The 14,437-nt window shown below is 41.6% G+C and overlaps 1 protein-coding gene across 2 annotated transcripts in view; it reads right to left on the bottom strand.

The window, feature by feature from the left end:
- The window catches only part of JHY (junctional cadherin complex regulator), a 369,313-nt gene that overhangs the window by 67,253 nt on the left and 287,623 nt on the right, over positions 1 to 14,437 (bottom strand). For both annotated transcript variants that reach the window (XM_085647263.1, XM_085647264.1), the window contains one exon: positions 10,422 to 10,550. In XM_085647263.1, the coding sequence (XP_085503389.1) occupies positions 10,422 to 10,550 (129 nt within the window). The remainder of the gene's footprint in view (positions 1 to 10,421; positions 10,551 to 14,437) is intronic.

Here is a 14,437-nt window from a genome sequence, read left to right on the forward strand (position 1 = left end):
ATGGAACTGCTTACACACCAACTGACAACCTAAACTGTGTGAATGTCTGTATCAGTCGCTAACACATGAATTAAGCAAGACACAATTAATCACTCACTTATACAGTCAGTCACACACCTACTTAATCATCCATCCTGACTCTTATACACCCATTCATTCTTCAATACACCTTGGCATATATATATATATATATAAAACATATTTACATTTTATAGAAACTCACATTCACTGGATGATGTCATCAGTGATGTCATTTGAGATGTCATCCGTGATGTCATCAGTGATGTCACTGACCATGTCATGAATGATGTAATATGTGACATCATCAGCAGTGCATTGCGGGGGCGCGAGTTATAGTTAGCTCAACTAACTATAACAGGGGAATTTCTATGGTTTTCTATGAGTAAAATGTCCAACTATAACATCCCTGAAACCTATGGTTTTTTCAGTGAATTTCAAAGGTTTTTTAAATGCAAATTTCTAACTATAACGTGCCTGAAACCTATGGTTTTTCAGTGAATATATATATATATGTATATATATATATATATACGTGATCACGTGATCAAGCTTGTTTGGAGCGAAACGCGTTGTGAATAAACAGCGGTATTTGCATTCTACACGGAGTTGTTGTTTCTGAGAGCGCGCTTATTTGACGATTTATGTACTGTTGACAAACCGGTTGTCTCCGCCGGTGCGCGCGCCACTCTTCACGGGTCCCGAGTTGACCGGAAGGAGTTGCTTTCAGTTTGGATATATATATATATATCAGTCTTAAACTTTTTAGAAACACTCAGTCACTGGATGATGTCATTAGTGATGTCACTGACCATGTCATCAGTGATGTAATATGTGGCGTCATCAGCAGTGTATTGCTGGGGCGCAAGTTATAGTTAGCTCAGCTAACTATAACGGATGAATTTCTCTAGTTTTGTACAAGTGAAATGTGAGCCTAACTATAACGGTCAAGTAGCCTGTGATTTTTTTCAGTGAATATCTGAGGTCTTTAAAATGCTAATTTCTAACTATAACGTACCTGAAAGTGTTTTTTCCAGTGAATTTCCAAGGTTTTTTAAATACTAATTTCTAACTATAACGTCCCTGAAACCTGTGTTTTTTTCAGTGAATTTCTAAGGTTTTTTAAATGCTATTTGCTAACTATAACGTCCCTGAAACCTGTTTTTTTGTGTATATATATATATATATATATATATATATATATATATATATATATATATATATATATATATATATATACATGTATGTGTACAAAAAAGATTTTTTAATATATTGTAATATACATTTTTTTATATAATTTATATATATAAATATATACATATGCAGTAAATAGGTTTTTTTTAAATAAAAAATGGTCTGCAAGATGCTACCTTGCTATGACATATGGGAATGATTGGATGAGTGCATGTGTAGTGCCTGAGTGATTGGATGAGTGCATAGGAAGTGCCTAGGTGACTGGATAAGTGTGTTGGTAGTACTGAGTGTAAGCATAGTGCCCAAGTCAATGGTTGAGTGCAAGGATAGTGCCTGAGTGATTGCATTAGTGCTGGATACTGACTGAGTGATTGTATGAGTGCTTCATTAATACATGGGTGATTGGATGAGTTCAAGGTTAGTGCCTGGGTCATTGGATGAGTGCATGGGTAGTGCCTGGGTGATTTAATGAGTGCATGGGTAGTGCCTAAGTGAATGCATGAGTGCAAGGGTAGTACCTGGCTCATAGGATGAGTGCATGGGAACTGCCTGGGTGATAGGATGAATGCATGGGTAGTGCTAGAGTGATTGGATGAGTGTGAGGCTAGTGCCTGGGTGATGGGATGAGTGCATGGATAGTGCCTGAGTGAATGGTTGAGTGCAAAAGTAGAGCCTGGGCGATTGGATGAGTGCATGACTTGTGCATGTGTGATTGTATGAGTGCATTCATAGTGTCTGGTTGATTGGATGAGTGCATGGGTAGTGACAGAGAATAGAAGTGTGTGTGTGTATAGTTTCTATACAAGAAGGCATATGTATTCCTTTCTGCTCATAATACAGGGCACATGGGTATTCAACAGTTATTTGAGAAGTTCTGTGATACCTCCATAGGTAAGACATGTCTGAGGCATACAAACAGTCACACACCTCCTCACCCACACACACAGACACCCACACAACCATAGACGTAGTCAAACTACCAATCAATCATTCATTTAGCCATTCACGTACCCACTAACATACTCATACAGTCACTTAGAAATTAACTGATAGACAGATAATACACATATTCATACAACCAGTCACTCATCCATACATTCACTGAGACACCGAATCACTCACTTATACAGTCAGTCATGCATACGTTGAGTCATCCATACAGTCACTCATAAACCCACTGTTTCACCAATACACCTTGGTATATATATTTAACACTCATAAACTTTTAAAAAACACTCACAGTGACTGGACTCAGCACTCAGGAAGCCTACTGTGTAGGACTTTCAGGAGGTACCAGAAGGGCTTCTTGGCCCCCAAGATCCCTCAGGAGTAAAGTGGACTTCATCTCCCAACCAGTAATGCACCACAAGGCCAGATTGCAGAGCAGTGGAGAAAGGGGGGTGTGACCTCCGAAAAATTCTAAGCAATCCCACTGCTTGGGACTTACTGGAGATAACAGGAGGGGTAGTTGGCCCCAATGATGTCCCTGGGGGCCAACTACCCCTCCTATTACCTTCAGTTAGTCCCACACAGCAGGATTGCGGAGTTCTGATACCAGGCCACTCCCCCTTTGTCCACTACTCTGCAAACACGCCTCCCAGAGAGCTCTTGGTTGTGGGATTGACAGACACATTTCAGACACACTCAGACACTCAGGGACCTACTCATAGACCCACTCATACACCTGAGACACTCACACACTCACTCACACATCCACTGAAATATTTATGTACTCACTCACACACTCACTCTCAAAGGTTACAGGTTACAGTTAAGAAATAACATTAAAACCCGATAGAAATTCATCGGGAAAAAACAGAGGTCACAGGAATGTTATTGTTAGGAAATAGAATTAAAAAACCTTAGAAATTCACAGAAAAAAACAAAGGTCACAGGGAAGTTATAGTTAGGTTCAGTTTCACTCACACAAAACCATAGAAATTCATGAGTCATAGCTACCTATATCTTATGGCCCCGCAATGCATTGTTTATGATCTCACATATTACATCACTCATGACATGGTCAGTGACATCAATGATGACATCTTAAATGACGTCACTCATAACATCATCCACGTAACCACTCACACACCCTCTCATACCCTATACATCATCTCATACACCCACTGACATACCAACACAACTACTGAAATACCCATTCACAAACCCATTCAAATACTCACACACCTACTCACTAATGCATAGAGCCACTCACACCTACTCACTCACTTGTACAGGCATTCACATAACTAGTTGCTAACCCATACAGATAATCACACCCACCTACTCATACAGATACTAACACGTACTGTCACATACAGTCACTAACACAGACACATACTCTCCCATAGAGCCTCTTGCACACTCGCTCACCCATACAGCCACTCACACACCCACTCACTCACCCATACAGCCACTCACACACCCACTCACATACCCATATAGCCAATAATTTGCCCTCTCATTCACCCATAGTCACTCATGCACCTGCTCACTCACCCATACAGCCACTCATGCACCTTCTCATTTACCATTTATAGCCACTGACACACCCACTAACTCACCCATACAGCCACTCATGCACCCTCATATTTACTATTTACAGTTACTTATACAGCCGCTCACTCACCTATAAAGCCGCTCACACAGCCACTCACTTACTCATACAGCCACTCACACACCCAATCGCTCACTCATACAAAAACTCACAGAACCACTCACTCACCTATACAGTCTCTTGCATACACACTCACTCATTCACACACCACTGAAACAATACAGAATCATAAGGGAAATGGCCCCGGGCGCCTCGTCGTTAACTATTGGGTAGGAAATACTAGAAGCAAGACTAGGACTCCGTTCCTATAGGGTGTCTCCTTTCCTCAAGGGTGACGAGGGTACTACGAAAGCAGCAAATCTGTTAGCACAAACAAATGGGGTGCACAATAGTCGTGAATAGGTCGAGTGAGTGACATAGGGGGTGGGAGAGGGATGCAGGACAAACTAGCTTGGGCCTCATCACCCTGTGACATACAGCTAGCTGAAAGGGATTTGGGCTTCTTCTTTTTAGTAAATATTGGGCCAACTTTCTCACATACTTGGGGCAGGTTCCCATCCAGGCGCCTCCCGAGAGGGACTCCACTTCCTTCGATAAACATATAGATAAGTCTATATCAGCAAAGGTGGGAGGCTATGGGTAGGGATTTGGCAGGATGGAAGATGATGTAAGTTTGCAGCTTTTGTTTTTTTCCCTGCTAGGGAATCTGCTGCCTTGCACTTGCTTACTCTTAATCTTGCAGGAGCCCCAGAGTCAGAACATGAAAAATGTAAGTCGGACAAGATGGCACGGGCAGAACAGAATAGGACACTGGGAACACTAGGAAAGATCTGCCCCAGTGACACAATGCCACGTTAGATTGTATACAGAATGCATAAGAAAAAGCCTCTTAGCCTAATGTATATCTATAACTGCTGAATTTCTATGGTTTTGTATGATTAAAATCTGAACCTAACCATAAAGTCCCTGTAACCTTTTGTTTTTCTCATTGAATGAATATATATATATATATTTTTTTGTAGTATAGGCGCCCTTCCTGAGAACTCCGCCCGTAGATCAGTGGCGTGTGAAGCCAGTAGAGCAAAGCTGTCATAAATCGCAAAGTCCAAATAAGAATAAGCACGCGCTCTCAGAAGTCCATAGGAGGATATTTATTTAGCGGTTCAGGTTGATCAAGGAAGTTCTGCTTCCGAAACGCGTAACCTGAACCTCTAAATAATTATCCTCCGATGGACTTCTGAGAGCGCGTGCTTATTCTTATTTGGACTTTGACATATATATATATATATACATATATATCAGACCCCACCCCCCGGCCCCGTGGACCACCACCTCCCTGGGTACACATTCAAAATATAAATCGGGGCCTCGTGAACCCCTCCCCCTGCCATGGGGACCACCACCTCCCCGGGGCTATTTAATTTGTAATGGGGAGGCCTCAGGGCCCCCCCAGACACCCCCACCTCACTAGGGTCAAATTTGCTTTTTTAAATTGGGAGAGGGGCCATGCCGGGGACATAGCTGTTTGCTGTGGCTTGGCAGGAGTTTCACTACTACCAAGTCACGGCAAATGCTCCACTTCCAGCAAGCGAGAGCTGACAAAATTCTCTCACTTACTAGAAGCAGAGCATTCGTCTGTTTCTCTGCCCACTGTCAAGCGAGAAGGGAAACAGACAAATTGCTTTCAGACAGAGGGTGCTGCATGTTTAGCAGCTCCCTGTGTCTGAAAGTAATGCCGGCTCCCGCAGGAGGCGGGGAGCTGGCAGGGACTGTGGGGGCATTCAGACTCCCCCAACCATCCCAGTAGAGACTGTGTGCTCTGGGGGCACCCAGGAGACATGGCAGGTCCCAGGACATGGGGTCCCTAGGGCCTAACGGCCCGTTAAGTGCATCTTCATGGCACCTCCTGGTGCACTACTGGTTGGGAATGAAGTCCCCTTGGATGCTGAAGGTCCTCGGGCCACTAACTCCTCCTGTTACCTCCAGTAAGTCCCACACAGTGGGATTGCTGAGAGCTGGTTGGAGGCCCGACACACTTTTCCCACCATTCTGAAAATGCGCCTCCTGGCACACTACTGGTTGGGGATGACGTCCCCTTGGACGTTGAGGGTCCTTGGGGCCAAGAAACCCACTTGTTAACTCCAGTAAGTCCCACACAGCTAGATTGCTGAGAGCTCGTCGGAGGCCCGCTCCCTTTCTCCACCACTTTGCAAATGTGCCTCCTGGTGCACTAATAGTTGGGGGGTGGAGATCTCTTGGATGCTGACGGTCCTTGGGGACCAAGAACTCCTTCTGTTACCTTCATTAAGTCCCACACAGCAGGATTGCTGAGGGGTGGTTGGAGGCCCGCGCCCGTTATCCACCACTCTGCAAATATGACTACCAGTTAAAAAACAATAGAAATTCACGTAAAAAAAACTAAGGTTACAGGGACGGTATAGTTAGGAAATAGAACTTAATAAACTTTAGAAATTCATAAAAAAACAAAGGTTACAGGGATGTTATAGTTAGGAAATAGACCTTACAAAATCATCAAAATTCACTTAAAAAACCAAAGGTTACAGGGACGTTGTAGATAGGAAATATAATTTTGATAATTTTAAAAAATTTAGAAATTCACTGAAGAAGCAAAAGTTACAGGGATGTTATAGTCAGATTCAGATTTCACTCATACAAAACTATTGAAACTCAGCAGTTATAGTTATAGTTACCTGAGCTAACTATAACTTATGCCCCCTGCAATGCATTGCTTATGACCTCACATATTACACCACTCATGACATGGTCAGTGACATCACTAATGAAATCTCAAATGATATCACTGATGACATCATCCAGTGAGTGTAAGTGTTTTCTGAGAACTTATGAAAGTTAGGCATGTATACTACGCAACTACAAACGTTTAATTACTTTACTAGGTGTACTACTAATGAGTAATACTACTTTTAACATGTGAGTGATTGAGTCTATACTTGTGTGAGTGGGAGTCTGAGTAGTAATTTTTCTATAATTCACAGCAATTTTCACAAAATAGTTACGAATACTGCAGTGAATAAAAAAATAAAAAAACAAGTGCGGGCTCCAGCGCTTGTCTTAATTGTATCCCCAGGTGTGACAGGTCCCAGGGGCATGTGGCATATAATAAAACAAATGGTGCCTGAGTTCCCCTCCAAGGGCATAGAAATGCCCCAGGGACCACCACCGTTCGGGGTTTATTTTAATAGTAAGCAAGGGCAGAGTGGACACTCCGGGGACCACCATCTCCCCGGGGCAACAAATAAAATGTTTAGGGAGGGCTGGGCAGACCCCTCTGAGCCACAGGGTCTATCACCTCCCTGGTGCTATAAATACATTGAATAGGGAGGCCGCATGGACCCCTCTGAGCCCCAGGGTCCACCACCTCCCTGGGGCTAACGCCTGCGCCCATGGGACCACCAGGATTCATGCTAGGAGGTGCAACTGCAGAACAAAGCCAAGGCAGCAGGGCCATCACCCAAGAGCTAACCTGTTGTGCGGGACAATATACTTCCTGAACTTGCGGTCACTAACCCCTTTTGACCTCACCTGTGCCTGGGGAACTCATTTATCACAGTGTACAGGCCAGGACGCATGACTGCAGAACAGAGTCCAAGGGGGGCAGGCCCATTACTCCAGCGCTAAAAGCGCATCTGCTATCCCACCGTGTGGGATAATACACTACCTGGACTTGGGGTCACTAGCCCCTTTTGACCTCACCTGTGCCAGGGGGACCCCATTCCCCACCAGGATATCGCCAGGAGGCACGACTGCAGAACGGAAACTAAGGGGGTGGGGCCATCACCCTAGTGATTCCGCTATCCAACACTTTCCCTACTGTTACACTCACTGGAGTGGGAATTGTAATTTTTACCCCTCCGCTATCCAACACTTTCCCGACTGTTGCACTCACTGGAGTGGGAATAGTAATTTTTACCCCTCCACTATCCAACACTTTCCCTACTGTTACACTCACTGGAGTGAGATTAGTAATTTACCCCTCCGCTATCCAACACTTTCCCTATTTTTGCACTCACTGGAGTGGGCATAGTAATGTTTATCCCTCTGCTATCCAAAACTTTCTCTACTGTTGCACTGACTGGAGTGGGAAATTTAAATTGAAAATTTTTAAATAGTTTAATGTTTTAGTTCATAATAGAATGGTTTTTTAATTAGATTTTATGTTATTGGTACATAAATATATTTGTACATTTTTATATAATGTTAAAATTCTAAAATAAATTAAAATGTATCATTATTTAATTGTTTTAAAGAACATATATATTAATTATTATGTATGTGTTCAACGTTTTTAATTAAGTTCATTTGTTATATTTTGTTAAATTTATTTTAAATCTACTTTATTTTTTTATATTAATTTATTATTTAGCATATTTAATATTTATATATATAATTCGATATTTTGTACAACTATATTTTTTACATCAATATCTTTTTTCTTGTTATTTTTGTACTTACCCGTTTAAGTATAGGGGGTTGATATTTTTGCATTCTATATTTTTTCATCAATATTTTTTACTTCGAGGCGCTTGTCCCTGGGTCCCGGTCCCAATACGGGTCGGGCCTACCCGGCGGCCATCTTGTTATGATGAAGCCTACCATCCTGTCCACCGGGTCACAGCAGGATTGGGAGTGTGTGACTTTTGGGAGTGTGGCGGAGCGATCGCAGAGAGCTGTGCTGGGGTACGGCGACCTCCTCGAGGCTCTCGGTGCCCTTCATTCCACCTTGGTTCATGGCATCGGGTCTTGGGGAGTAAGCTCGATGGTGTGGCATCAGCGTCGGGACAGTTGCGGCCGGCCTGTCCTCAGGTACACAGGGACTTCCCACACTGCACACAGGAGGACAATGCCGCGGCCACCCCTGAGATTAGTGAACAGCTGGAAACTCCAGACAGTATGCTTCCGTGTGATCGGCTGGCTGTGGGTCTGATCTGTTCCGGAGGTATTGGACCTGAGTGGGAGGTGGTGGCCTCGTCCCGTGCACGGCCTCCGGCGACCCAGGGAAAATTCAAGCAACAGTTGTCTACTTTGGCTGATTCTGACTTCCTGGACCTTGTGTGCAGTGCAGATCCTGGGGCAACACTGGGAAAGACGTCCCTCCATGATGCGGACTGTGTTGGTACTCAGAGACTTCCACCCCACCTGTGTGCGTCGCTTCCCGGTCGTTTTTGGACACTCCTTTACCTTGTAACATTGGACATGGCGCTGGGTCGAGGGGTATGCGTGGGCAGATTTGCAAAGAGTGGTCAAGGATAAGGCTGATCCTTCAGGGGTGGTCATCTAGTAGACGGGCGGGCTCAGGGGTTGCGTGCTCTCATGGCATAGCTATTAGTATAATTGGTGCATAATGCTCCCCATCTTTCTTTGACATGGTCGATTTTGTGCTGCTTACTGTTTGCCTTGGGGAAAACTTACCGTGCGGGAGGGAGAAGCCGGGGGCATGTTTTGAAGGCCCTCCTCCAGTTTATTAATACTCTCTCTACCCCCCCGTCTGGTGGGGTTCTTTTCTTACTCCCTTTTCTCTGTTCTTCTATATTTCGGGTCTGGTTCCAGGGCGACAGGCACACTGCTGGGGGGGGGGCCGTACTCATCTGCAGAGGTGCAGGGTGGGGGGTTGGGGAAGGGGATTCTTTAGTCTTTACCCTTTTTTTCCATGGCCTCCTTTTTCTTCTCTGATTCTTCTTTGTTTTTCTTTTCTGGGATCAGCGTGGTACAACTCCTTTGTTGTGAATCACTGCTTTTTCATGTGTGCCACAATTTCCGGGGTGTTTTCTGGGCTTTAGGGCATGGGACTGCAGGCGCAACTGGTCATGATACTTCTTTACATCCTGCACTTCCTGTTTTAGCGCCATTGACTCGATAGATTGCCGTTTAATGTTTACGTTTGTTATTCTGCCTGCCATTTATCGCTGCTGGGAAATTGTTTGGCACCTGATCCTTTCGTCTTTCCCTATTATAAAACGAAAGCCTTCTTAATCCTGGTGTCCTACTTGCGCCATTCACTGGCCGAGAATATATTAGCATGGAGATTCGGCTCCCTGAGGTTCTGCCTGTGTCAACATTGGATCTCTGTTGCTTTGACTGCTTAGCGGCCGGCCCCGGGGGGTTGTAGGCCCATACTTGTTATTGGTTGAAATGCTAATAAAGGTTTTTCAAAAAAAAAATATTTTTTACTTCGATATATATTTTACATCGATATTCTGTCAGTGAACCGAATGAGACAATGCAAAGTATAGATGGATGGAATAGGAGAGTATAAGAAGAGTGGAGTGGATAATTGTGATAATTTGAAATGTTGAGTAGGTTCTGTGAGTTACTATTAATTAGCTATTACGAGATATAAAACTAAATCAAGACAGAAAAGAATAAAAACAACAAAAGTAATGGATTGCTTGAATTAAACTCAGCTACTGGCAATTACTCATGTTGCATTCAATCCATACAATTTTTGCTCACTATTCCAATCCGGAGATTGTTGTGCAAAACGGTGCAATGGGTATGCCCCGACATGGATACCTTGATTCCAAATGTTGGTTTAATATTGACAGCACTGTAAAGCAACTGACCGGGACATTAATGTTAAAATATGAAAATAAGCAAGAAACAGACGATTAACCTTGTTTCTGGATACTGAAGACGTGCTTTCCTGCTGCAGTGGCGGTTTCTTTGGAGCTTTTGAAACGTTTTTCTTATTTATCTCTTTCACTTTATTTGCATACTCTTTTTGTTGCTTTAGTTGCTCCATCTGCAATAAAAAAAATCTTTAAGTCATCACATTACATTTCTGAACAGTTTGCCTTTCAACCTTGATGTATTATGTTGGAATAGTTAAAACCATTATTAAGCAACAGTCAACACTGCTTATACATTGGGTGCTTTGAATTCATGATACATGGAGTTAAAATATCTAAAATACAGATATCAAAAATGAAATATTGAAAAATTTAGTATTTAGAAATAGTTTGTTCTTAAGGCTGTTTTACTGAAAAAAATGAATTTTGGAAACACTTGTAAAAAATGCAATGATAATTATTTGAGTGTTGAATGGAGCATCCGTGCCTTAGTTTTTCCTTTCCTGGACACTTTGTCCTACTCTTTTTTTAATTTCAGTCAATCAACAGAATGTGTTAATAAAGAGCATCACAATGTAGAATGCCAATACATTTTTGTTAAGGATGGAAAAAAAAAGAATGGAAATCAGATTACAAATTTACAGATTCTGAACTTTAATAATTAGTTAATAATTTTGCCCAGTTCCTCCTAAATTAAGTGAACGTGCCTCAAGATTTAGCAGCTTGATGTTCCAGTTCACAGGTTTCATTTAACACATTTTCACCATTCACCGTATGTTGGAGCTAAAGTACTTTTCAATTTTTTGCAGAAATCAGGCTTACTATAGATGAAGATCAAAGGACAATGTTCAAACATTTGCAGCTCTAATAGGATTATTTGGCTAGATATACACAGTTGTTAGCAATCTATGGATTGGGGGAGTACCCTAGCCATCAAACTTCCAGTCCACCCACTCGATTATGAGTTTGGTGGATCATCATCCTTCTCATGGTGAAGTCCCCACTAGATCTGCTGTCAGAAAGCTTACTCTATTGGGTTGACAGAGTAGTGGACGTCAGAGTAAGGACAACAGACTGCCAATTCTATTTAGTGTTCCAAAATTGAAGTGCATTTCCATTAAAGGGACATAGATCACTGCTAGGTTGGCAGTGATCTCTAGATATGCTGTGTGGTAGTCATTCAGGGTGGTAGATGTAATTTTTTCTGTAATGTTTTCTGCCACACTAACAGACTGCAGGCTCCCTGTCAATCATTAAATCAAGCCTTTAATTTGAGAATTTGAGAAATGTAGCAGTCAAAAATCCATTTACCCTTCAATCTTGGGCAGGTACCAAAGATATGAATTATTTCTGGTTTCTCATTCTGAAACCACAGACATGCCTTTCTTTGATTGTACCACCCAGCCAGTTTTACAGGAGTAAGATAAGAATAGAACAGTGTAGGTAGACTTGAGATCTTGGACAAGCTGGAGTAGTAATAAGAATTAAGCATCATTAGAGATACTTTGTTCTTAATTAATTCTTTTGGAGATTCAAGTAGAACATTTACTGGACAAACATACCAAATCATCCACTTTTGCCTACTCAAGATAGGGGCATAGGTCTGACATAGATGGAGAATTAGAGCTACAAATGAAGTCTAAGAAATGTTTCTAAAATGGTATAGCAAGTGTAGCTTCATCATAGAAACCATGTTTATTCTGTAAATATTTTAAAAACAAGTTTATGAAATTGAAACGTCTTGTAATCGAATGAAATGACTTCAGCATTTAATCTTGATTAATCTGCTAATTCAGAGCATCTGCCTTCTTGGTAGTAGTTATCTCCAAACATTGCAGGGAGATCTAAGTTATCATATAGCATTGTGAATGAGTGGAGTTAAGGAATTTGTATAAAATGATGTGATCTCATCAACTAATCAATCAATCAGTCAAGAATTGAGTGCGCCCATGGCTACTCCAAAAGTGTTCTGTTGGTAAAAATTCCATATTTTGTACAGATTTGCTAACATCCTAAATAAAAAGTATAGTTTCCATATTTATAGAAAAGAGGCTCACAGGATCCACATATAGGAAGACCTAAAGGGTGAAGGTCTTAAGTATAAAGGAAACAGAACTGTATAGTGCAGTAGGCACAGAGGAAGAACAGAATAAAGGATAATGATCCCTCAAATAATAATTATTCAGAATCTATGCCAGAGGAGGGAGAAATAGACCTCTTGAACTCCTCACAGTTTAAATCTAATCAGGAGGTGATTGAGGTTAAAAAGAAGGGATCATTGGTTGAGGCTGATAAGGCCTCTAAGCCTAAATTATTACACATAGAATGATTTGGAGATAAGATGTTTGATCCTTTTATACATTAAACACCATTAGTCCCCAGAGTGGACACCATATCCTCATTTAGCCGAATCAGGGGTGTGGGATTTTTAAAAATATTCTACTTGGCAAAGGGACAAAATGCAACACCAATCTACATATCTGGAGTGACAACTACTTGTCCCACCTGCACTTTAAAATATATGTACCAGCACAGAAATGTTAAAATTCTTGGGTTTATATTTCACTTTCAAGAAAAGGACAAACATTTTTTACAACAATGCTAAAATAAATTAAATAAATTACCGGGGAAAGTGCCATTATCATTATTCACCCAAAACTACTTTGTAAATGTGCAAATTCAGTTGAAAACTTGGGCTTTAAAATGGGCACCAGTCGAAGTGACGTCTTAGATCTCTGTTATCTCCTCAACCTATTTCTAATAAAGCTGTTAGCAGGATTTTGTTGGGCTTCACTTTTGAGGGGAGGCATTTTGTAGTCATTATCATCTTTGGCTTGCATTCGTAGCAACAGGCTAGTTCACAGCCTTAATAAGGGGCTTTGTTGGTCCTTCAGGTGCTGTTGAACTCTGCAGCTCAAATTGTGGTAGGTGCTCACAAATGTGATCTGGGAACTCCTATTGTATACACACTCCACTGTCTTGAATCATAGCTTAAATATGGTTTAATGAATTGAGGATTGTACATAATGTTATTGGAAATTAGACTTAGAGGTTCTACCAACAGGCTTGCACTTAACTATAACCACAGTTTATTCTTGGTGTTGCATCTTAAGTGGCCAAGGATGAGGTGGTGAACCATTACTTTCTTGGCTACAATCCTGTTAAGTCTTCCTCATCAGATTTCTTTTGAAAGATGAAAAAGTTACCACTTTTTTCATGTGGAAAACTAAAAAGGGATGAGTGGATTACTTGAATTAATTTCAGCTACTGGTAATTGCTGTGGTGTGCAATCCATTCCCTTGTTGTTTGCTCAACATGCCACCACACACCTGTCCCTGTTCCAATAGAAACAGTATAGTGCAAACTGCTAGGCTCTTTAAGCACAGGGGCAAATGCAACCCCGGACAGGCTTTAGGCTATGAATGTCTCGTCGATAAGGTGTAGTTCAAATGCTATGAGACAATGGGTATTACACCACACTTAGGGTGTCCCACTGAGATAAGCAAAAAAGAAAAAGAAAATGCAAGGCGTTTATTGCTTGATTAATCTCAGCCAATGGGCCACAATCCAGTCCATCTTATTTTTCCCCACTATGAAACGCCATTCAGGAACCAGCCATATGTATATCAGCAGTTTGGTTTATGTTCTTTCTGACTTCTCAGGATTGTTAACGTCTTTTCTTTCTAAATATATACATCTGTAATATGTGAGATTTGATGCGTCCCTGCTAGAGATAGGGAACTGATAGCTAGCCAAAAAGCTCCCTCGTATGCTTGTTATGTTTTAAGTATGGACTACTTTTTTTTCTTATGACTCCTGTTCTCTCTATTTAGGAGGTGTCAAGGCAAATGCTTATGAACTGGATGTCGTTTAAAAAGTGATCCTTCTGCCCTGCTATAAACTTAAAAAATGTTCATATTTATTGTTTATAGCCCTTGCATGCATAGGAATCCTGGCTATTTCCACTGTCTAGTGGATTGGCAGTCATTTTCTGGGGATAGCATATATGAGCATGCGTTCTATTAAGAGAGTGAGATAGGAATCACTCTGTACTTCTTGT

This window comes from Triturus cristatus, chromosome 3_2 (assembly GCF_964204655.1).
Source record: "Triturus cristatus chromosome 3_2, aTriCri1.1, whole genome shotgun sequence".
In the NCBI taxonomy this organism is placed as follows: Eukaryota; Metazoa; Chordata; class Amphibia; order Caudata; family Salamandridae; genus Triturus; species Triturus cristatus.